The 26,234-nt window shown below is 36.3% G+C and overlaps 1 protein-coding gene across 1 annotated transcript; it reads left to right on the forward strand.

The window, feature by feature from the left end:
* Window positions 1-17,047: 17,047 nt before the first annotated feature.
* On the forward strand, window positions 17,048-17,881 carry LOC127129593 (uncharacterized). The gene has a single exon (XM_051058745.1). It carries the CDS (start codon window positions 17,048-17,050, stop codon window positions 17,879-17,881), a length of 834 nt encoding a protein of 277 aa, XP_050914702.1.
* Window positions 17,882-26,234: the final 8,353 nt, after the last annotated feature.

Consider the following 26,234-nt stretch of genomic DNA (forward strand, 5'->3'; position numbering starts at 1 on the left):
TGAATCATATCATGGAACAAAACCACCATAGCACGCTGGTACGTTGCCCCTGCGTTCTTTAAACCGAATGGCATTACTTTGTAACAGAAAGTGCCCCATTGCGTCACAAACGTAGTTTTCTCCATGTCCTCAGGTGCCATCTTAATCTGGTTATAACCTGAGATCCATCCATGAAGGAGAATACTTTGTGTTGAGCGGTGTTATCTACCAGAACATCAATGTGCGGAGTGGAAAGTCATCTTTGGGACTCGCTTTATTCAAATCTCTGTAATCGACGCACATTCGCACCTTACCATCCTTCTTCGGTACCGGTACCACATTAGCAACCCATTGAGGATAAGAAGTAACGGCCAGAAAACCTGCATCAAATTGTTTCATAACCTCGGCTTTGATTTTCTCAGACATTTCAGGACGCATGCGGCGAACCTTTTGCTTAACAGGACGACAATCTTCCTTTTGGCAAACGATGCACTACTATATCAGTATCCAATCCTGGCATGTCTTCATAAGACCAAGCAAAAATCTCTACATAGTCATGTAACATCTGAATCAATCTTTCTTTAATACTGTTTTCCAAGCCTGCTCCTATTTTGACTTCTTTCTCGTCCACTTCAGTACCCAGGTTTACAATTTCGATTGACTCTTCATGCGGCTGTATAGTCTTCTCTTCTTGCAGTACCAGTCTGGCAAGTTCCCCAGGTACTTCACAATCTTCCTCACTTCCATCCTCGGCTTGGTAGATCGGATTTTCAAAGTCATAATGAACAGTAGTAGAACTATTATCGACAGGATCCAGAGTGGGTATGGATCTGCAATTCGTTACGTGAGTGTGTGTAAGAAAACATAGCTTTTTCGGAAGATGACAGGAAAGATAAAGAGCGCAATATTTGAATGCAAAAAGTCCATTGATTTATTGAATATGAATATGCTTATGAAAATGACAAAACCCTTAACAAATTAGCTATTGTGCCTCGGGCATAGACACAATGCTTTAAGAAGTTCAATTGTAAAACTAAAAAAATTTTGCAACAATAAAACAGACAATAACAATTACTCCTGACTAAAGGAAATCGGGATAGTGTCTTCAGCCTTCCAATTATTGAGTCCGTCACCAATTGTTGGGAAAATCCAGCTATCCAGGTCGCAATCGCTATCAGCATCTACTACAGCATTAATCTGATCTTTGACCACCCTTTCAGAGTTAAACCCCAGACCAGACTTGTCAGACTTGTATGGTACGTTGATCAGTTGACCCCAACCAGTACGACCACCATTTTCAACCACGGCTTGAGCATCCTTCAGAGAAATCATGGCAGGAGGAACCCGAATAACCTTGGGCACAAGGGGAGTTGGCTTAAGGACAGGACTGGGGTGAGGAACTACTTCAAATGACTGAGAAGGAGTCTCAAAGAATTCACCATCCATCTCGACGTATCTGAAGGCCTGCACACTACTGACAATATATTCTTCTTCTCCACACACAGTGACAATCTTGCCCTCTATTGGATACCTCAGCTTTTGATGGAGAGACGAGGCTACAGCACTTGCCCCATGAATCCAAGGGCGTCCCAGCAAGCAAGAATAGGCAGGACGGATGTTCATCACGTGAAAGGTAGTGTTGAAGACTTGAGGTCCTATCTTGATAGGGAGAACCACTTCACCATGGACAACACTCTTCGCCCTATCGTAAGCACGTACCACAATGTCACTAGGCTTCAGTTCAATGCTTTTACAGTCAAGTTTATCGAGCACGACTTTCGGTAGCACATTCAAAGAAGAGCCATTATCGATCAACACATGAGACAAGGTGATCCCCTTACACTCAATGGAGATATGCAGAGCTTTATTGTGATTCTTTCCTGCTGGTGTCAGGTCAGCATCAGAAAAGCCTAGGCCATTGTCAACAGTCAGGTTAGCAACATAGTTTTCGAACTGATCGACGGAGGTCTCCTGAGGTACATGAGCAGTCTTCAAGAATTTTATCAACGCTTTGGCATGAGATTCAGAAGATAATAACAAGGATAACATCGAGATCTTAGACGGAGTATGCCCTAGCTGTTCTACCACATCAAAATCACTCTTGCGGATGATTTTCAGCATTTCTTCCATTTCCTGCTTGGCAACATCTTCGGTAGTAACTTCGACCGGTGTTTCTGACTGAGAAAGGTTAACTGGTTCCTTTCCTCGGGTTTCAGGGGCGGGAGGTGAGATTTCCGGAGAGAAGATCCTTCCACTTCGAGTAACTTTACTAGTCCCAACAATGTCATTAGGATTAGCAGCATTACCAACTTGCTTTACGCCATGGATGTAAATATCACCTCCATAATTCCACGGAATGGCTTTGCTTGAGGAATACGGTACTGGGCCAGGTGCAGTAATGATTAGGGGAGCTACCTTGGGCTCAGCAGTAATCTTCACAGGTACTCTAGTAGCGGTAATCTTCACTGGACCTTTGGACCTGGCAATCACAGATATTTCTTCCACAGGATTTTCCACCTTAGGAATCTTTTCGAAGAGAATTGTACGATTGTCCATCAGCCGTTGAATACCATTCCTCAACTTCAAGCACTCGTTGGGTCGAAGTACACAAAGATCGCAACTTTCAGCACAACCTGGAAATAAACCAGCTTGCAATAAATTCTTCTTGATGATCAGGAGAGGAGATGTTAAGTCCGCCACACTAGCAATGTGAGAATTGTCATCCACAGAATTAACAGTCTTGTCATGGTTAGGCATAGGAGCAGTGATGACATTAGGAGTCTCCGGAGGATCGAATTCAATTTCTCCCGCGTCGATCATATCCTGAATTTTATTCTTCAACAACCAACAATCGTTTGTATCATGCCCGGGGCTATCGGAGTGATATGCACACCTGGCATTGGGATTATAACGAGGAGAAGTAGTGTTGACATTCACAGGAGGGCCTCTGAGGGTAATTAAATTCGCCTTCAGCATACCCTGTAGTGCTTGTGCTAAAGTCATATTGATCTTGGTAAACTGCCTTCTTGGCCTGTCTTGTCTGTGCTGGAAGTTTTGAGCTGGCGGGGCTGCAATCGTAACTGCTCCAACGGCATGGTCACGATTTTTCTTGTTATGACTCCTTTCACCGTACACAGCATTTGATTCATTCTTTCCCTGATGGGTCTTTCTGGTGCTTGCGGAGGTAGCTGCCTGTATCTTTCCACTTCGAATACCGCTTTCAACATGTTCACCCGTCAATATAAGGTCAGTGAAACCTGATGAAGAACTTCCCAGTAGATGGCTATAAAATGGACCAGTCAGTGTACCCATGAACATGTCCACTAATTCTCGATCAGTCATAGGGGGTTTGACTCTGCCAGCCAAATCTCTCCATTTTTGAGCATATTCTTTGAAGCTTTCTTTAGATCCCATAGTCATATTCTGCAACTGTAGCCGAGTAGGCGCCAATTCAGAATTGTACTGGTAGTGCTTGTAGAAAGTTGTCGCTAAATCAGTCCAGGTGCGGATGTTAGAGCTCTCGAGCTGATAATACCACTCCAATTGTGTACCAGACAGGCTCTCCTGGAAGAAATGGATCCATAGTTTCCTATCAGTGGTATACGGCTGAATCTTTCTCACATAAGCTCTCAAATGCATCTGAGGACAAGACGCACCATCATACTTAGTGAAAGTGGGGATCTTGAATTTGCGAGGAATGACCACATCAGAGACCAGTCCCAAGCTTTCGAAATCCAGACCGGGCGCCTTCTGACCCTCCATAGCTAGCATGCGTTCTTCCAACAACTTATACTTATCCTCTTTTGGAGAGTACTGTTCCTCTTCATAATCTTCATCGTCGTCCTCCTGGTTGAGGGGATCAGCATTCTCATCTTCCGAATCATTCTCCGTCTCCTCTTCTTGATCTTTCGGAAGTCTAATCTTGATTCCCGCAGCCTGTCCTTTACGCCTTCTTCCCGGGTTAATGTAACTCACAGGTTTCTGGTCTTTCTTCTTCTCGAGCAAGAGAGCCTTCAGTTCCTCCTGCCCCTTGGATAAGCTCAGCATCATCTCCTGGAATTGAGCATTCTGAGCCTGGAGATCTTTGACAGTTTGTTCGAGAGCCATTTTTCTGTTTAGAAGGAAGACCGTGAGAATATTGATCTTTTAGGATACCTGTTATGCAATGTTATGTTATGCTATGCAATGTATGAAATGTTTTCAAGGACTTTTGGGATTTAACTTTGCGTAAACCACCAAAAAGAGGGGAATCTTTATTAATAATTTCTTTAATCAATGTTCATTACAAAAGGGAAATAATAAAATACAATGAAAGCTCAAGTCTCCCAGGGACGGCTTCTTTTTGGGCGAAGATATGTATTGAGTCTTCGTTCCTCATTAAGCTGGCTGGTGAGCTCTAATACTTTCTTCCTTTCTGCAACGAACTGAGTCTCAAAAGTATCCCTTTCCTCTCTCAACTGGATCCAGGATCTCTTTAATTCTTCAACATCGGTAGGCATATCTGGATAAGGAATGATCTGAGGAGTACCTCCTTCAACTTCTGGTTCCACAATCAGCGGCCCGACTGCAAGGTATGGCATGACAAGTTCACGAGCTCTGGCGCGTACCCATCTGAGATAAGGTTCCATAAGAATAGAGCTTTTCTGTCCTAAAGTGCTTCTTTTCACCATGCCCCAGGCTCGTACAAATCTTTGACGGAGACCTTGGGAATCGTTGTCATAGTCAAACACAGTGCCCTGGATAATTATTTCATGTGGACCATCTCTTCGAGCATAACCAAACTGACATAGGGCTAAAGCAGGATTATAAGTAATACCTCCCCTCGTCCCCAGGAGTGGTACGTTAGAGAATTCTCCACAACGTTCAATGAGGATAACATTTCCTTCGAGATGAGGACACCAACGAATGTCTGAATGGGAGAGCGACATTATCCTTTGAGACCATTTCAGATTTTGCTCATTCTTCAAGACTGATTGAGGAAGGTGCGAAATAAACCACCTAGACAATAAAGGTATGCAGCACATGAGAGTCCCTTGCCTTTTCATAGTACGGGTGTGAAGGGAATGCAAAATGTCTCCAAGCAAGGTAGGCACAGGGTTATGAGTGAGAAATATCTTAATAGCATTCATGTCTATGAATTGATCCGGGTTAGGGAATAGCACCAAACCATAGATTAGTAATGCTAGGACATCTTCGAAAGCATGGACATTCATAATTTTTAGGAACTCTCGGGCCTTATTTATCAGAAATTTGGCAAGTAAACCCTTAACTCCACTTCTTGTTACCCAGTTGGTTTCAATGTCTGACTTTGTCATGTGTAAAGCTGCGGCAACTTCTTCAGACTTCGGACTCTTTTCTAAACCACTGAAAGGTATTTGATCAAGGATAGGTATCCCAAGCATCCTAGAAAATTCTTCTAATGTGGGTACCAACTGATAATCTGGGAAAGTGAAGCAATGATGTTTAGGATCGAAGAACTGGAATAGAACCCTCATCATATCTTCTTTGAAACCAGTGGTAACCAAATTGAGGAGAGAGACCATGTTTCTTGATGAACTGAGTCTGATCAGGAAGTTCTGACACTAAATCCTTGAGTTGAGGAGAGATCGCTACAAGATTGATCCGGATGGTCTTCCTGGAAGCCATAACCTGTTTAACAGAGCAAAGCTAAATCCCTAAGTCCTTGAAATGGTTAGTACAATGTTATGATGATATTGTGTTATGATGTTATGATGTTATGATGTTATGAATAACAAGCACAAACAAGTCACACAACAATCATCCTTAGGTTTTAAGGCTTGCATGAGTTCCATAGGTAAATACCCTCCCCACTGAAGTTTGGTTGGTTCAACCTGTCCTAGAATAGTAACCGGGTTCTAGAAGGATCTCAAATCATTGACCTTCCTTTAAGTCCACTTCAGTGCAACACCAAGTGGTTGACCGAAGCTTCCCTAAAGTCCAATCTCAAAGAGTGTAGTATCGAGTCTCAACCAACCCCAGTCGGAACCGAAGCCAGTTATCTCACTACTTTCTAATGGCTAGGATGAGTCAATTAGGGTTCTAAAGGTCTGGTTAATGCTTTGATGACACCACGCGGAAGCCAAATTTTTCCTCAAGTAAACATGAGGAACATCAGGACATCCAAAGTGTCACATTAACCGTAGCCATCATTTTGACCATTCCAGTATACGTCGGATAGTCGCGATGATCTTTTGCTACTTACCTAAGGTACACTAGATCCGGGTGTAGGATCTTTCACTCAAGCATAAAATACCCAAGCAATCCCTTAAAAGTAAATCAGACAATTTGAATAAGTGATCTTGTTTTTAAGGTAACCTCTCTTTTTAAGGGTCCCCAGCAGAGTCGCCAGTTCTGTCATACGGTGAACTGACTTCGTGTTTTTTGCTTTGTAAAGCAAATGTCGCGGTTAGCAAGAGTCGCCACCGACTTTTCTTTTATCCAATAAGGAAAGGTGGAAAAGAACAGGAAAGACCTTAATTAGATTTTGGGTTCGGGAGGTACATTATACAAAGGGAAGGTGTTAGCACCCTTTGTATCCATGGTTATCCATGGGCTCTTAATTGCTTGATCACTTATATTATTTTTCTTGTCTGAAAAAAAGTGTTCGTGAATTGTTTAGAAAATGTTTTGAAAAAGAGAATTTAGCTTTGTAATGATTCTCGTATGAATGTATACAAAGTGGTTATCTCGTTTAGTTTTGGAAATGGTTTAGAAAAATATAACTTAGTAATGATTCTAGTATGAATGTATACCAAGTGGTGATTTTCTAGTATTTGTGAAGTGTGAAAAGTATTTTTAAATTGTGAGTAAGCAATTAAGAGTTATACCTACCCAAGGTCTTGATGGGCATTTCCTATCCTTGTGAGGGTAAAACCGTCCTTATTATTGAGAAATAAGTAGTTTTATCCTTTGGATGTAAAAGGGTCATCGTAGGGTCATCGATTGGTCATTGAAAGCAACAGTTGTAAGGATACCTTAGCATTCGAAAGGACTATCATCATTTAACCGTAGGCTACACCGAAGGGTCATCGAGGGACAAAATCATATATTCGAAGGCAACATCCGAGGGACTATGATTTAGGATGATTTAATCGAAGGGTCTTTGCTAAGTGTATCCCCACATTCGCGGGACATGACCATAACACCGTAAGGCAACAGAGAGAGGTCCAAGATCACATATTCAAAGGCAATATTTTGCAATTAAGTATTTAAGATGAATTTCCACATTATGATCAATTAGGATGAATCTCCACATTAAAATTAATTAGGCAATTAGGATGAATCTCCACATTAAAATTAATTAGGCAATTAGGATGAATCTCCACATTAAAATTAATTATTCAGAATCCATCTTCATAAGGGTATCCCACCGATAAAGTGGAATACCTAGCCGGCCGTTTCTTCGGGAATATGTAAGCCTTTACACAATTCAGCACACAGGTTAGAACATCGAGATAAAGTACAATTGAAAATTGCACCACAAAATAAACACAACAGTCATGAGGTCAGGCCAAATAATGCAGAATTATAATAAATCTTGATTAGATAAACATAAGGCAGAACAGAAAAGAAACAAAACAGCCACTGTCCCGTTCGCTCCTGCTTCGCCTAGCGAAGGCTTAGCGAGTGCTCGCTACAGGCTCGCTTAGCGATGTGCTAGCGAGCGGCTACGGGTTTTGAGTTTGATAGCAGCATGATCTCCGGAACCCTGAACTTTATGGCATTTAATTACAGGAATAGCATGGATAAACATTCAGGATATTCAGGCATACTTAAATTCACATGTGAAATCAAATTACATATCCGAACATTTAATAATGATGCCTTATGTATGTAGAGATTACCGATTAAACATAAAACAGTGGTGATGCGCAAACCTGTTTGCAACTGAGCTGCGATGTTGAAGGGACTGACCCCTCTTGGTATCGGATGGAGTTGGGCGGAGGTAACTTCGGTGCGGATGAGCGGCCTTCAGGGTTTCTTTACTCGGAATCCTCTGAGTTAGTCTCCAGGGTTTCTATACCAGGGTTTCTGTCCGTCTTCGTCTGTCCATTTTCGTGACTGAAGTGTCGGTATTTATAGTGATTGTGGTGACCTAATGGGCTCAGAATGAAGCCCGAAAATTCTGATATATCGCAAGCTTCGCTAGGCGAAGGAGTTGCTCGCCTAGCGAGCAAGCTAGTTTGGGCCTTTTTCTGGATTGGGTCTGTTGTGAGCTGGGCTTTTGTTCCTTTAAGGTCAGTGCCTTGCAGAATAAGTTGGAGTGCTTCGAGAAATGTTTTGCAAGATTAATGGGCAAATTTTGGGGTATGACAATGTGTATTTGGTAAAAAATGATGTTTGAGAAAAATAGAGTGTGGGGATGAGAAAAGAATTCATTGATTATATTTTTGTGTTTGACAAGTCCTTCGGACTTTTGCCTACGTACCAACAAAAAAATAAGGGATCAAAACCTCGTAGTTCGTGGTAACAATTTCAAAGTGAGTGAATTGCTTTTAACAAAATTTTAAGTGAAAAGAGGCACACAAGGGCCTAAAAGTGTGAATGAGTGTTGGTTTTTTTTATCTTTTTGAAATCTTAAGTCAATATGATTAGATTTATTTACAAATTTGATTTAAGAAAAAGGTTTGAAAATTCATTGGCATAAGGCCAAAGTTTCTAATTAGAAACATGTCTAAGTTTGAAATCACAAGCAAAAAAAGTTTTTGAAAAGGGGGAGAGATTTTGAAATTTAAGAAGTGGGAGAAGATGAAGAGACTACCCTAAGCATAAATTAAAATTTAAGAGTTGAAAAGATCTGTCCAATGAGATGCAATCCAATAGACAAGAATGTCATATAGAAAACCCACTTTCCCTTTGGACTTTGAATCAATAAATTATCCACAAGCAATTAGCAATATGAAGATCAAGACATCAAATAAATATGGCCACATCCAAACAAGCAAATCCATAGCTAGCATTCTTCTTTGCCTTCTCATGTATCAGATGAAATACTCCATGATCAACCCAGAATAAGACATTAGACACAAGATCAAAATAACAGTTGGCATCAAGATAATGCAGCAAATGAACTCAAATAACTCCCAAGACTTGCATCAGATGAAGGCTCAATTCACAATAACTTGGTCTCTGAATGTTGGCATTGGCCAAGTCCTTTTGCATATGGAATGCTGCCAAATTCTAAGTCCAACAAAATTCAGATCAAGCTCAACATTCCACACAAACATTTTTTACGGTTTTTGTTGTTTATTAAGTATTTTAAGGTCCTAAGACCACAAACACAAACAAAATACATAAACAAATATATACAATCGAAATATACGGCTCAAATGAGCAAAGTGAAAATGGCATAAACATAAACACGTTAATGAAATGAAAATTGCAATGAATGATAAATGACTTGAAATTAAATTGCACAAAGTAAATGACTTAAAAGTAAAGCAAAGTTAATAATAGTTAGTATTAGTCAAAGTTAATTAGATGTTAGTTGGTTTTGCTTTTTAATTGATTAAGTCATTCTTTGGAGAATACTCAACCCTCTATTCACAAGCATGAATCCTTGAACCAAGACATCTTCCATAGGAAGAAAAAACGGCCAAGTTTCCACACAATACCATGAAAGGGGGGAGACTTACAATCGCACTTACTAGAATGCTATGCCTTTAGGGTCAAAATTTAGCTTTATGTTAATCAATCGTAATTGGACTTATGTAGAAGTCGCAACTATCTAAGGCCGGGCAATAAAAATTTAGGTGTTAATGCATGTTAGAGATTTGGTATAATGAACCAAACTCCTAAAACATACCACACACTAAAAGAAAAGATCAAAAGGGATGGACCTATCTCATCCATACTTGTATTGGTTCATCTGACACAAAGTCATTGATGAATCAATTAGCCTTAGGATTTTGAGACTTCATTGGTCAATGAAAGGAATGAGAAAGAAAGGGGATGAATATGAAAGGGGAGAGGAGATGAGAGAAACACAAATTGGTCATGGGAGGAATTTTATCAAATTAAAATCATCCATTCATTTTGGGAGATGAAATGTACATTTCATCAATCCCCTAAATCCAATGATTTTAATCCAACAAAAATCAAATCAACCTTGACCAAGACCCAAACAAATAGTCAAACATCACAAGACCAAGGCAATAGCTCAACATAATTTTTATACAATTAATCAATTAAAAATGAATTAAATTTCAATTTAAATGGGCCAAAACCTAAAACCTTTTCAAAACACCAAATAAATGACCAAGAGATTTGTCCTAGGTCAATGAAGGTCAAAGGACCTTAGACAAAAAATTTCATGATTTTTGAAAAGTCAGAAGTATTTTATAACAATTAAAAATATACACAAAAACAATTAATTCATGAAAAATACCAAAATGAATCCAAAAAATAATTTTAATTCAGAAAATGAAAGAGGAAAATACTTAAAGATTTTTGGTGAAATTCCCATATTTTTTGGATTAAAAATGAAATTAATATGAATTAATCAAAATAAATAGATAAAATGAAAAATCAGAAAATAAAAAAAAATTCAAAAAAACAAGGGCCATCGGATCTCCCTCATTAATTGAGGTGGCAGATCTGATGGCCACACGCATCATGCCCATGGTGTTCCAAAGTCAGCGTGTTGCAACATTGGTAATCAAAACCAAAGGCCAAGATTAAAACAATTTAAACAAATCTGATGGTTGAGAGGCGTGACAACACACCACCGGAGCTAGGGCTCCGGTCTTCTTCTCTAGTGGAACTCACCAGACTGCTCCACCATCAACCATCACTAAAATAAAAAACAAAGACATGGATTCAAAGAAAAAATGCCCAAGAGCTCGAATCCGACTTCAATTCTCTCTAATTCCAAGTATATATAAAGATACAAGGATTTGAATTTTGAGGATCATGAACTGAGTTGCTTCGATTTGACCTCAAAGCAACTCAATCTTTTTGCCTACATTGGTAGGACTTCTGTCGACAAAAAATCACAAAGAATAGTGAAGAATTGAGAGATAATCGAAGAGATGAAGTTTCTGAAAAATCACCTTCGAGTTGCTTCAAATTCACTTGATCTTGATCTGGATTTGCTTGCTTTCTCTTCCTTTTGCTTGCAGAAGCCAATTGAGATGAAAAGGGAAGTGAATTTCTGGAGTTTTAACTTCTAAACAAAAGATGAAGTTCAAGCTCGATTTCAAGAGAAATATTCAGAAATTCTATGGAATGAAGGGTTTGGATTGGTCTAGCAAAGCTTGGGCAAGGTGTTGATGGAGTTCTGATCATAATACACTCCTATTTATAGCCAATGTAATTGATTTCCACACACGTTCTTTCAAATGTTCAAAAATAACAAGTTTCTTCATGAGCTAGCATGGCATGCACAAAGCCCAAACAATCATTTGCAAAGGTCCAAAATCATTCATAGGTCATGGTGAAAGTGTTGCATTAAGCCATGCAAAGTTGGAATGAGTTTGATCATGAAATTCTTCCAAATGGTACCAGACATTGCACCCATGCGCAAGTCATTCAATTTTGATCCAAATGATATAATCTTGGAGTTTTTGGAAAGGTGATATCAAGGGGAACAACTTTCATGTTGAACACTTTTCCATTTGAAGCTTGGATCATGATGGAGTTTGAGGTAGAAGTTTGGAAAATCAAACATATTTGAAAATTTTCTAAGTACCAAGTCATATGTTCACTTCTTCCACCTTGAATAACTTTTCTTATGGACTTCAAATGGAAACACTTCCTTCATAAAAGTTGTATCTATTTCAAACCTATTTAATTAGGTCACAAATTTGACCCCATTTGGATTTGTCATGAAGGAGTTATGCATTTTAGAAGTTGAGGAAAATCACTTGTTCAATGGTAATGTCCCAAAATGACCTATAATTTTTCCTCTTGGCACATGCATTTTAAAGTTGAATTTGAACTTCCTCCAAACATAAAATTTTAATTAGACATCTTGAATTTTATCATGGAATTTTAATGTCTTTTATCTCATAAAAATGAGCAAGTTATGATCTTAGGAAGTTGACCTCCTAACTAGGGTTCAGACAAAATGACCCATAATCATTCATCATAAAAAATGATTTTCAAAGAAAAAATAGCTCTTTAATTCAACATGAAAGTTGTTTGGAATGTTATTTTGAGTAACTTTTATTTTGGAATCGTTTTCATATGACAAAAATTATAGGAGATAGGGTCTAGGGAACCCCAGTTTTAACCTGTTGACTTTCTCTGGTCAACCACCATGAACCATCTTGCTAGCTTGACATTCTCTTGATTTTGGGGACTCGTGGAGGATCATATGTGTGTAGGATGATTTAATATGAAGTACCCCTTGAAATATTTGATCACATTATGAAGAAACTTGTTGAGGAACTTACACAAGATATCCAAATGAATTAAGGCTTCTAAGGCAAACAAGCTTCAAACTCTTGATGAATTCTTGATCAAAATGATGTGTGAAGACCATGGGGATCCATATATGATGTCTAGAGGTATTGTGAACCATTTCTTGATTGGTCTCCTTGAATTGAGAGTCTCAAACCTTAGATATGAGCTTGATGAAGCATAGGTGGGCGCACACACACTACCTACAAAAGAGTTAAACTATACATAAATATATTTTTGGCATTTTGGTTAGTAAATAATGAAAAATAAAGTATGATACAATCAAATGTGCTTGGTGATCTCTCCCAATGCAAACCCAATGAATGAGGGGTAAGGAGGATGCCAAAGTGTGATCCCCAAAGCCAATGCATATGATGAGATGGCATGAGGGATCTTACGGTCAAAATTGGGGTCTTACACATGCAATTTTCGAATTTACTATCCCAAATAGTATAAGGAATAGCAAAAGTTCCTGGATCCTTGCACTTTTGTGGCATGTCCTAGTGAGGGCTGAACTGGTAGGTGAAGTGTTAGGCTGTTTGTCATTTTTAAGGAAAATATGAGGAAAATAATACATTCTAATTTTTCCTGCAATATTGTTGTGTGGCTTCTGTTATCTACCAGGATCTATGATGATGATGTTGAGTGCATGTTCCTTTTCTATTTCGTTGTGATATGATATTATTGCCTCAAATGCATTGATTATTTATTTTATATGATCTAGAGATTTGATCTGGAAGATTTGTATAAGAATGTGCATAACATCTTGTTTGTTGTTGATTTGCCTAAAATATAGTCAAAGGGAGAGTTTGTTTTTATATTTGATGGACAAATTTTTGTAGGAAACATTTTAAGCAAGATGTTCTGACTTAATGCAAGACATTTTGTCTTAGACTAATTACTTGGCACGCGTTCCCTCTCGGATTGAATATCGCTCCAACAAGATTTGTTTTCTTTTTTAGTCAATTAGATATTTGATTTCTAAGGCATTTTATTTTGGAAAATATTTTATTCTAAATTCTAAAGATATTAAAATTCTTATTTATGTAAAATTAAGATATAATTAAATTTGATTTACTTAAGATTCAAAATTGAATTTATGAAGATTGATTCATTTTGCACTTTTTGAAAACCATATATTTTTATGTCAAAACTCTACTAGACTTTTATGATGGATGTTTGCTATTTAAGGAAAAGTTCTATCTCGTGTGAAGTCTCGGATAGGGATGACAATGTGTAGGGTTTGGGCAGGGTACTATAGAACCCGTCTCCATACCCGTAGTTTAAAAAATCCATGTACCTGAGTCCATACTTGCGTGAGCACCAACATTTCTACCCCGAGCTCATACCCTATGAGTAGCTAAGTACCCATACCCGTACTCGTTTAACCGTATTTCTGATAAAAATTATCGATCAATTATAATTTATCATGTCATTTTAAGTTTTTGACAATATTAAAAATAATTTAAGGAGGTTATTGTTAAGTTAACAAGTAAACAAACATTTATATTTAAATGCATACAAGTTTAATACATATGTCGGCTCAACCAAATTAATCTGGAGGCCCTGTTCCAATTTTAAAAATAGGCTTGAAAGCATATGAATTTATACCGATTTTTTATTTTTAAAAGTAAAATAAAATCATAGAATTTAAAAACAAATTATAGTTTTATATATATTTTTAAAAAACAGATGTAAATAGATTTTGAAAACAAACTATGATTTTATACCTATTTCTAGAAAATAGATGTAAAATGTATTAATATTTAAAATTTTAAAAAATAAGTGCTCCCCAAAATATGGGTACAATGTTGTAGCACATGCAACACTTGTTTATGATCGGCCATGTAGATATGTATTCAATAAAATTGATAAACATACATGTGTTTATAATAAAAATATAAAAATATATATAGGGCGGGATGAATACTAAGGTACTCGTATCTGTATCCATACCCGCATATTTTAATGGGTAATTGTCAGTGCCCATGTCCGTATCCATTTTAAGGAATTTTATCCTACCTATTATAGATAAATTTTGCGGGTATCATATGAGAATGAGTCAAATTGTCATCCCTAGTCTAAATCTTGCATAATTAAGCTTGATATATTATAGTTTTCATTGAATCTTTTGTTTGGGTTTTCAATACTCTATTATGTGGTATCTTTCATAAGATAGAAGGATAAAGTATTTGATTATAACTGTGATTTATCTTGAATTATATTTATGTATTTGTATAAACATTTGAGAGAGTATTTAAGTAAAAGTGAGAGGGGTTTCATATTCAGATGAGTCTGGATTGTAATTCATATATAATATTAGTAAAAGAGCACTGAATTACGAGAGTTCACATAAGAGTGTCATGTATTATTGACTATTGATTAGTGAATTTTTTTCATTAGGTTGATGCCTTCAAGACGTAGGAGATGATTTCGCATTAAATTGGATTAACAATTATCTTTGCCATGTATTATTGACTATTGTGTGTGACATCATGTAACCAACGAACATAATTTCACCAGTGATTGCAACACTCACTTTGGCACTTGAATAAAGAAGAATATGCATATCACATTGTTGAACATAATTTAGTGTATCTCTTTTTCATTTCTTTTCAATATAAAGCAAATTATATTTTCTTTGATAAAATGTATAAATTAATCATAACCTTTTAAAAGGATTTAATGTAAAAGTAAATTATAATGTTATAAAGAATTTAATGTACAAATCAATTATAATGTTATAAAGAATTTAAAAGTGTGAGCAATTGAGAGGATTGGCTCATCAATAACTGAAGATCGTAAAAGAAATATATTATATATATATATATAATATATATAATATATATATATATATATATATAATATATATATATATATATATATATAATATATAATATATATATATATATAATATATATATATATATATATATATATAATATATATATATATATATATATATATATAAAGGATTTCTATATGAATGATCCATTCTCACAACCCCATGCTTATCAATTAAGCTTCTAATCCTTTTAATTAAAGCCACTCCTTCCCCATTTGTTGTGATCCCCTTCTTGATTGTATGAACCACTCTTTCTCTTGATCAACAATTTGAGAGGATGAAATTTAACTAGGCTCAAATAATTGAATAATCTATCATTAAGACCGAACCAAATAATATAAACACAAATGGATCAATTGACTTAGAGACAATCACAAGAATATTTTTTAAACCAAAAGACATATAAATTGTTTTTTGGAAAGACGATATATTAAATTAATCAAAAATAATAGAGACAAGGTTATCGTAAAAAAAGGATTCATTTCACAATAGATCAACATTACAAAAGTAATTTGGATATATTAAATTAATCAAAAATAATAGAGACAAGGCTATCGTAAAAAAAGATTCATTTCACAATAGATCAACATTACAAAAGTAATTTGAAAACTAAAGATAAACTAATTCAAATATAAATTATTTATGTATGTTCTCGTATTAAGTATACTCCAACTTCTATAAGTAATATTGCTCATGTTAAATGCAATTAAAAGTTTCTTTATTATCTTTCCAAAAACTAATCGAATTTAATTGTTGAGTCATTTTAGTTGTATTTTTCAGTTGTATTTTTTGTTATTCTCTCAATATATAAATATTCTTGTAATATTCTCAATTCCAATTAATGTCAAAATTACTATTCATCCAATATTACTCTTTTCTCTTTAATTCTCTCTCAATTTCATCTTCCCCAATTTCTTATCTTCCACCATTGTCAAACCGTAAAGTTTGGAGTTTTTATGTTCTAACATTTGGCATCAAGAGCTTTGGTTATTGATCCTAATCCGTTGCAACAATGACAACCGTTTCCAATGATCGAATTCCCACCAATCTCCCGATTCTTGATTCGAAGAACTATGATAAATGGGCGAAACAAATGAGGGTCTTGTTTGGTTATCAAGAGGTGCTTGAGATCGTCGTCAATGTAGTTACACAATTAGGGGCAGAGGCTACCGACATTCAAAGAGCTACACACAAAGAAGAGAAGAAGAAGGATTACAAAGCCCTATTCTTGATTCATTCGTGTGTTGATAACGACAATTTCGAGAAGATCGGCGATTGTGAATCGGCGAAGCAAGCATGGAAAATCTTGGAGAAAGCATATGTCGGTGCCGTCAAAGCGAAGGTTGTAAGGTTACAAACTTACAAGCGACAGTTCGAGTTAACACAAATGGTATCATGAGCCTTTGGTTTCAGAAAGGGACCGACTTACTTGTATCGAAAGCCAACGGCGCCAGGATGGTGAATAAGAAATGTTCCGTTGAAGAGTGTCAATGGCGCCAGTGTGGTGAATAAGAAACGTTCCGTGCGATACAAGAGAAGTAGAGCTTTCACTTGAGGGGGAGCATTGTGGACTCACACTTGAGAGGGAGTGTTGAGAATGTGTCAAGTGTGAGTAGTGTGGATAATAGTCCCATATTGGTTGATAATATGGAGACTTAAGCATTTATAAGTGAGAGAACCCACTCACCTATCACCTTAAGGTTTTGGGTGAATATGTGGTGTGTCTCTCACAAAGATATTGCTCTAAAAAAGAAGTCTCACAATGTTCAATGCTCTCTAGTGAAAAATTCCCCCAACACAAATGGAAGACAAAGAAACGATCAACGACTACATTACACGCATTACCTGGTTAGTTAATCAAATCAAATCTTGTGGGGAAACGATTCTTGAGCAGAATGTTGTATCGAAAGTATTGCGTTCGTTAACGTCGTGTTTCGACAACATAGTTGTGGCTATTGAAGAATCAAAGGATCTAACAACTTTGAGCAAGGATGAATTGCAAAGTTCGTTAGAGGCACATGAACAAAGGATGGATGAGAGAGGCGCCGACAAAGCCAAAGCGGAGATTGCTTTGCAAGCGCGTTTCAATGAAAAGAATAAGAGGTCGAAAGGAAAATTTGCGGCGAGAGGTAAATCAAATTTTCAGAATTTTGGTTCAAACGATTCGCAAAATTCAAAGCATTTGATGAGTGAAAAGGGTGAAAGTAGCTCCAAGGATAGTGGTCATAGCAATGGTTTTAAGAAGCGTGATATGAGTAAGGTGCAATGCTACAAATGTAGAAAGTTTGGACACTTTACAAATTCGTGTCGTGGTAAATCGAATGAGAATCACAATAATGAAGCCAAGGTTGCTAGGGAAGAGGTAGATGATGAGGACACACTTCTAGTAATGATCATAGAGGAGAGTTATGGCATTACGGATGTTCCGGGAAGCAACTACAGTAGTGACAGTTTACGGGACAACAGTTGTACCATTCCGGAAAATAGCGAGAAAACGCATTCAAATCGAAGTGCATTGGTTACCGTTCGTGATGGAGTCCAAGGGAGAGATGAGTGGTACTTGGATTCTGGTTGTTCAACACATGACGGGTCGAAAAGATTGGTTTGTGCAAATCAATCAAGCGGCAAAGAGTAAAGTCAAATTTGCCGACGACACCACTTTAAGCGCCGAAAGGGTAGGAGATGTTTTGATCGGAAAAAGGAATGGTGGACATTCAAGGATCAAAGATGTCTTGTATATACCGGGAATTAAGTGTAATCTTTTAAGCATTGACCAATTACTTGAAAGAGGATACAAAATTCGTTTGGAGGACAAGATTTTACGCGTTTTGGATTCAAATGGTGTGTTGATTCTAAAAGCGCCGATGGCTGCCAATAGAACCTTTAAGGTTGAGTTAAAAGTTATGGAGCATCGTTATCTAGCTACCGCGGCAAGTAGAGATGAGTGGTTATGGCATTACCGTCTTGGTCACCTTAATTTTAGGGATCTAAGAAAGTTGCAACAAAGTGAAATGGTAACGGGGCTGCCACACATTAGTATTCCAACTGAATTGTGTGAGGAATGTGTGAAGGATAAACAACACAAGAATGTGTTTAGCAAAGATGCGGGTCGAAGAACCAAAAGCTTACTTGAGGTGGTATGTTCCGACGTTTGCGGACCGATGCAAGTAGAGACTGGTGGCAATCAATATTTTGTTACGTTCATTGAATATTTTAGTAGGAAGCTTTGGACGTATCTTATCAAGATAAAAAATGAGGTATTTAGAGTTTTCAAGAATTTCAAATCCATGGTGGAGCGCCAAAGCAGTCGAAAGCTCAAAATTCTCAAAACGAATGGTGGAGGTGAGTATACCTCTAGTGAGTTTGGGAAGTTTTGTGATCTTGAGGGAATTGTACGTGAGGTGATGCCTCTGTATACACCTCAACAAAATGGGGCTGCCGAGAGGAAAAATCGTACAATAATGAACATGGTGCGTAGTATGCTTTATGGGAAAATTTTGCCTAAGGAATTGTGGGGTGAGGCCGTGTCTACATCCACCTACTTGTTGAATAGGTGTCCCACTAAGAAGCTGGAGAAACTCACACCGGAAGAGGCTTGGAGTGACTTCAAACCGAATTTGAATCATTTGCGCGTTTTTGGATCGATTGCATATCGTCATGTACCGGACCAACTTCAGAAGAAATTGGATGATAAGGGTGAGAAGATGATATTTGTAGGATATCACTCTACTGGAGGGTACAAGTTGTTCGATGGAAAAAATCGGAAGATCGTCATAACCCGGGATGTGACTTTTGATGAAGTCAAAAGTGCAGAAAATGCAGCAGTGACCGATTACCCTACTAGTAGTAATCGATTACTCACAGAAAAACAACAGCGGCAGTTTTTTGAAATCACTGATCCGGAGGCTTCCGACACCGCTGTACCAGCACCTACAGTAGCCCAAAATGATGTTGTTAATAATGGTAGACCAGTGAGGCAAAGAGCCTTGCCTCATAGACTCCGAGATTACGAAAGATTCCAAGATAACGAAGTGAATAACGATGGTGATTTTGTTCATTTCGCGTTTATGGCCGAATCCGAACCGGTAAATGAGGAAGAAGCCTTAAGTGATCCTAAGTGGATATGTGCAATGAAAGAGGAGCTGAAATCTATTGAGAAAAATGGTACTTGGGAGTTGGTCGATTTACCACTTGGAAAGAAACCGATAGGTGTGGGATGGGTTTATTAGGTTAAAGCAAATCCCAAAGGTGAAGTAATCAAGCACAAAGCTCGATTAGTGGCGAAGGGATTCTTGCAACGAGAAGGTATAGACTATGAGGAGGTATTCGCACCGGTGGCTAGATTAGAGACTATTCATTTGGTTGTTGGTATTGCGCATAGCAACAATTGGATGGTTTACCAAATGGATGTCAAATCTGTGTTTTTGAATGGGCCTCTTGTTGAGGAAGTCTATGTGGGGCAGCCACCCGGTTTCGTGATAAAAAATCAAGAGATAAAGTATTACAAGCTACACAAGGCGTTGTATGGTTTAAAACAAGCTCCAAGAGCTTGGAACAAACGTATTGACGACTTTCTTATTGACATTGGTTTCAAACGATGTGTATCCGAACATGGAGTTTATGTGAGATCGGATACGAATGATGGTGTTATTATACTTTGCTTGTATGTTGATGATCTCTTGATTACGGGCAGCCATAACAAGAGTGTTTCAAGGTTCAAAAGTGAGCTCATGAGAGAGTTTGAGATGACAGACCTGGGTGTCATGAATTACTTCCTTGGCATAGAGTTTCACAAGTCAAAAGTGGGGTTGCTTATGCACCAAAGGAGGTATGCTCTAGATATTTTGAAAAGGTGTGATATGGAGCATTGTAATGCTTCTATTACACCTTGTGAGGCTAGACTGCAGCTGTCCAAAAGTGATGAGGAGGATGATGTCAATCCAACGCTTTACCGGAGCTTGATTGGATCGTTATGGTATTTGTGCAATACGCGACCGAATTTGGCTTTTAGTGTCGGTATTGCGAGTAAATTCATGGAGAGACCTAAGATGTTTCACTTGGCGGCGGTCAAGAGGATCCTTAGATATGTGAAAGGTACTCTTGGCTGCGGAATTCTCTTTCCCGCATCGGACACGGGGCGTAAGTGCAATTTACTTGACTACACCGATTCTAATTGGTGCGGAGATAAAGATGACCGAAAATCGACGGCGGGGTACATCTTTATGTTTGGTAGTACACCAATCTCTTGGTGTTCGAAAAAGGAACCGGTTGTAGCACTCTCTTCTTGTGAGGCCGAGTACATTGCGACGTCGTTAGGTGCGTGCCAAGCTATGTGGCTTATGAATCTATTGAAGGAATTGGGATGTGGTGATGATGTTGCCACCACACTGTTTGTAGACAATATTTTCGCAATAAATCTTGCGAAGAATCCGATTGTCCACGGAAGGAGCAAGCATATTGAGACGCGGTTTCATTATTTGAGAGAATTGGTCGGTGATGGAAAGCTTAGATTGAGCTATTGCCGAAGCGAAGACCAAGTCGCAGATTTGTTGACAAAGGGTGTGACAAATGATGTGTTCAAGAGGCTGAAGAAGTGATTGAGCATGGTGGACTTGGAGCAACTAAAGTGAGGTGGTGTGTTAAATGCAATTAAAAGTTCTGTTATTACCTTTCCAAAAACTAATAGAATTTAATTGTTGAGTCACTTTAGTTGTATTTTTGAGTTGTATTTTTTGTTATTCTCTCAATATTCAAATACTCTTGTAATATTCCCAATTCCAATTAATGCCAAAATTACTATTCATCCAATATTACTTTTTTCTCTCTAATTCTCTCTCAACTTCATCTTCCCCAATTTCTTATCTTCCACCATTGTCAAACCGTCAATGGAGTTTTATGTTCTAACAGTTTATAATTCTATTTTCTATACTTATATACACAATATTATTCTCATAAACCTTTTCATTCATGTATTTCTTCTTGCACTCGTATGTAGTTTCCACAAAATCTTTTTAAGGAGCATAACTTTCCATTTCTTGCCTTTGCTAGCAATCAATACCCAAGTTACTTCATTCTTTCAACTTCTAGGTATGGTTGATCTGAATCTAGTCTATAACATTTTTTCATATAGGCGGAATGTCATAGCTGATGAAAAGAAAGTGTTCTTGAATCTCTTTCTGATTACATAAATCACAATTGGCTTCGTTAATTATGTCAAGTTTCAGAAGCCTATATATAAATTATTAAGCTTAAAAACCAATATTATGTATTATCCTTTTGGTAGACAATAATAAAAAAAAATATTTTTTAATATTAATAATGTGAATTTGATTTATAAAATTATTATGCATTTATTAAAAGAGGGAAGTAATTAGTCTTTTAATTCTCAAATTTTAATAAAAAGATAATTTTGGTAAAGATTAACAAATACATTAAAACAAATCTTGCCAAAATGGAAACAAATTGTATGCGTAAAAACATGACAATTTATTAAATACCTTTTAATTTATTGAAAAGGGACAACTTTGATGCATATACACAATTTAATGTTGAAAGTAATCATTGATAGTTTTCTACAATTTGTTAACAATTTAATTATTATATAATTTCACTTATTAAAATCTTTAATAAATATTTTTAAATAACATTGAGTATTTTATTGAATTTTCAAATGAAAATAAACAAATATTTTTATTAAAGTAAAAATTAATTTATATGTGTTAATATTTTTGTAGAAAGTTACTTTTAATTTAATTTTTTTTAATAATTTTTATTTTTCTAGAATTAAAAAATTTGATGTTTATGATTTGGATACATACAAATTAATTTCCTAAAAAGAAATTATTAAAATAAAAGTTAGTTTCAATATTTTTTTAGAAATTTACTTTTAATTTTTTTTTAAGATTTTGATTTGTTTAAAAAAAAGAATATACACCAATAATATAAAATAAATTGTCAATCATTCAATCAGGTGTATCCCTTTGACTAACTTTTATATTTTAAAATTGCATTCATGATATGACAAATTAATAAATTTTTATTAAAGGTTAGTGTAAAATTATTTTATATTTTTAGTGCATTATCTTTAATCTCTTTTTCTTGTTTTTAAATAAAAAAATTATATTGTTAAAAATGATATGATCGTGGATGTCCATAAATAAGTAGATTCCATATTGATTTTGCATTAATTATATATGTCTTATAACTATCACTCGTATTGTATTTGAAAGATACATTGATAATGAGAATAATACAATACACTCTCTTCTTCTCTCTTCTATCGTAAGCGATATTTGGTAAACTGAATAGATATTGAATAATACAATATCCCTGCAATGTAAGTGATATTTGATTTACACTGCTGTAAAAGAGTTTTTGTTATTTCCTTTTGTAATAAGAATATTCTCTGTATATGGTCACTGGATGCACTATTTGTTGATGTGGTTTGTTTATGGGTAATTTAATTTAATTTTTTATTACTTTTTTAAAATCCACGTGGATTTTATTTATTTTTAAAAAAACAAAAATTCTTTTTTAAAAAATTTGTGAGTGACGAATATACTCATACACTCACGATATTCCACACCCTCTTTCTCTTCTTCTTCCTCCATAGAATTTGGCCATACATATCCTTAATAACCTCCTTGATAAACTCCACTTGGGACGTTGTTGTAGCGGTAAATTCATTATCATCAAGCTATGGATAAACAAGACATCAATAAAACCAGAGTCACCACCGCACTTTTATTGTTTCCAAGGGAAAAGTACGAACAAAATCCAAAAATAAGAAGTTTTCAAATCAAAACTAATAAAATGCCAGAGATTACAGGTAAGGGGGTTGATTACACAGAGGGAAGGTGTTAGCACCCAAAGTGTCCTAGGTACTCATAGGGAGCCCTTTTTTATGTGCATATGTATTTTGTACAAAATGATGTTTACAAACAAATAGAATGGGGGGATGAGAACAGAATTCATTAATTATATTTTTGTGTTTGACAAGACCTTCATACTTGTGCCTACGTACCAACATAAAAATGAGGGATCAAAACCTCGTAGTTCGTGGTATAAATTTCAAAGTGGATGCTTTGCTTTTAACAAAAATTAGGTTTGAAAGGCACAAAGGCCTAAAATGGTTTGAATGGGTTAGTTCTTTTTGGCTTTTTGAAAGTTTAAGTCAAGTATAATTAAGTCTATTTACCAGTTTGATTAAGAAATGAAGTTTGAAAATGCAATGGAATAAGGCCGAAGTTTCTAGTTTGCAAAATAGTCAAAGTTTAGAGCAAAAACTAGTTCAAACAAAGAAGATTTTTAAAAGGAGGGAGAGATTTTGAAATTAAAGAAATGGGGGAGGAGATGAAAAGACTAATCATAAGCACAAAATTAAAAGTTAAGAGTTGAAAAGATCTAACCAATGGATAGCAATCCAATAAACAAGAATGTCATATAGAAACCCAAATTCCCTTGGACATTTAGAATCAAGCAACACAAAATGCCCAATTATATCAATCTTGAAGAGCAAGGCATCAAATAAAGATAGCCACATCCAAGCTTAGCCACTCCATGATCTTCTTCAAATTAGCCCATGTAGCAGATGAATTCCACAAGTCACAGGTTCAAAATAACAGCTTCACAATGATCATGTTGCAGATGAACTCAAATGGATCTTTAATGATGTAACAGATGAAGTTTCAAATTTGTAAGCACTTGGTTTCACAAAAGTTGGCATTGGCCAAGTCCTTTAGCATAGGAATGTTGCCTAAATTCTAAGTCCAATAGTCCAAGATCAAGCCAACAGTCCACACAAAAGTTTTTTTAGGGTTTTTGTTCTTATTATGTAGATTAATGGTCAAAGACCCCACAAACAAACAAAATATACACAAATAAGATATATCACACAATATGGTCCAAATGGATAAAGTGAAAATTGCATTAACATAAACAATTAGAATGGTATGAATAATGACAAATGAATAAAGACTAAAAATTAAATTGCATTAAAATAAATGGTTTGAAATTAAATGTTAGTTGTTAATGAGTTAGAAGTTAGTATTGTTTTGCTTTTGCTTTTCATTTTAAGTCATTCTTTGGAGAACACTCAACCCACTTATCACAAGCATGGATCATTGAACCAAGACATCTTCCATAGGAAGGAAAAAAGGCCAAGTTTCCACACAATACCATGAAAGAGGGGAGACTTAAAATCTCACTAACTAGAATGTTATTCCTTTTGTGTCAAAAATTTAGCGCTATGTTAAGCAATCGTAATTGGACTTATGTAGAAGTCACAACTATTTGTGGCCGGGCAATAGAATTTTGGTGTTAATGCATGTTAGAGACATAATATGATGGACTATGCTCATGAAACATACCACACACAAAAAAGAATATGCAAAAGGAGTGGCCTAATCTCATCCATACTTATGTTGATTTTGCAATCAACTAGCCTTTGGATTTAGAGACATCATAAGACAAATGGAATGGATGCATAAAGAATGAGAAATAGATGAAGTGGGGGGGGGGGGGGGGGGGATGGATCAAAACTCAAATTGGTCAAAGGATGACTTTTAACAAATTAAAATCATTCATTCATTTTGGGAGATGGAATATACATTCCATCAATCCCCTAAATCCAATGATATTAACTTAACAAAGTCAAATCAACCTTGACCAAGGCCCAACAACATAAGTCAAACTTACACAAATCATTACAAGAGGTCAACACAGTTATTTGGCATTTATTCAATTAAAAAATACTAAAAATAATGCATTAAATTAAATATGGTTTGTCAAATTCCTAAAATCTCATCAAAACACCAAAGAAATGGTCATGAGATTTATCATAGATCAAACAAGGTCAAAGGACCTTGGAGAAATTTTTCCAGAATTTTTAAACAATTAAAAATATTCACAAAATCAATTAAATCATGAAAAATATTAATAATGATCCAAAAAATACAAATAATTCAGAATATTAAAGAGGAATTTATTTAATTTTTTTTTGGTGAAACTCTCATATTTTTTTGGATAAATATTAAAATTAATATGAATTAATGAAAATCAAATAAAATAAAACAAAAATAAAAAAATAAAAAAAACGTGAGCCACTTGATCTCCCTCATTAATTGAGGTGGCAAATCAAGTGGACACAAACACGCGTTCCATGATGGAACCTGGTCAGCGCGCCACACGCGTGGTAATCAAAACCAACGCATGAGATAAACAATTCAAATGGATCTTGTGGTTGGGAGACGTGCTAACACACCGCCGGAGGCAGAGCTCCGGTCTTCTTCTCGGGTGGACCTCACCGGACTGGTCCACCCTTAACCATCACCAAAATAAAAAAGAAGGACATTATCTGAAAGAAAAAATGGCGTAGAGCACGAATCTGACCTCAATTTCAACTAACTCCAAATATATAAAAAGATATGAGGAGTTGAATTTTGAGGTGTGTCAACTGAGTTACTTCGATTTAACCTCTAAGCAACTCAATCTTCTTGCCTACATTGGTAGGACTTCAGACTACCAAAGATCCAAGAGAATTAAGTATAATTGAGTGAGAATCGAAGAGATGAAGTTTTCTGAAATTTACCTTCAATGTTGTGCAGAACTTGATATTGCTTGCTTCAACCTTGATCTGATCACACTTGAGAAGCTTGCAGGAGAGGTTTAACAATGGTATAAAGCTTTGGATCCTGGAGTTCTTGAATCTCCAAACAATGAGATTCAAACTCAATTTTCAAGTTGAAAATTCTCAGGGTTTCCTTTGAAATGTGAGGGTTTGAATTGGGGGGCAAAGCTGGCGCGCAAGGTGTGTTTGAGTTGAGCTCTAAGGGCCTGTATTTATAGCAATTGGGACTGATATTTGCACACTTGAAAAATTGCTAATTTTGGACATTTCATGCACAAGCTTGCATGGGCGTGTACAGGCCCATGAAGCAATCCAATTGGATCCACTTTCAACTATTCTGAAGTTCAAATCATGCTTGGAT

The sequence above is a fragment of the Lathyrus oleraceus genome, chromosome 3 (genome assembly GCF_024323335.1).
Source record: "Lathyrus oleraceus cultivar Zhongwan6 chromosome 3, CAAS_Psat_ZW6_1.0, whole genome shotgun sequence".
In the NCBI taxonomy this organism is placed as follows: Eukaryota; Viridiplantae; Streptophyta; class Magnoliopsida; order Fabales; family Fabaceae; genus Lathyrus; species Lathyrus oleraceus.

Excerpts from the sequence above, each read along its gene's own strand:
- LOC127129593 (XM_051058745.1), top strand. The coding sequence starts at position 17,048 with ATGGAAGACAAAGAAACGATCAACGACTACATTACACGCATTACCTGG.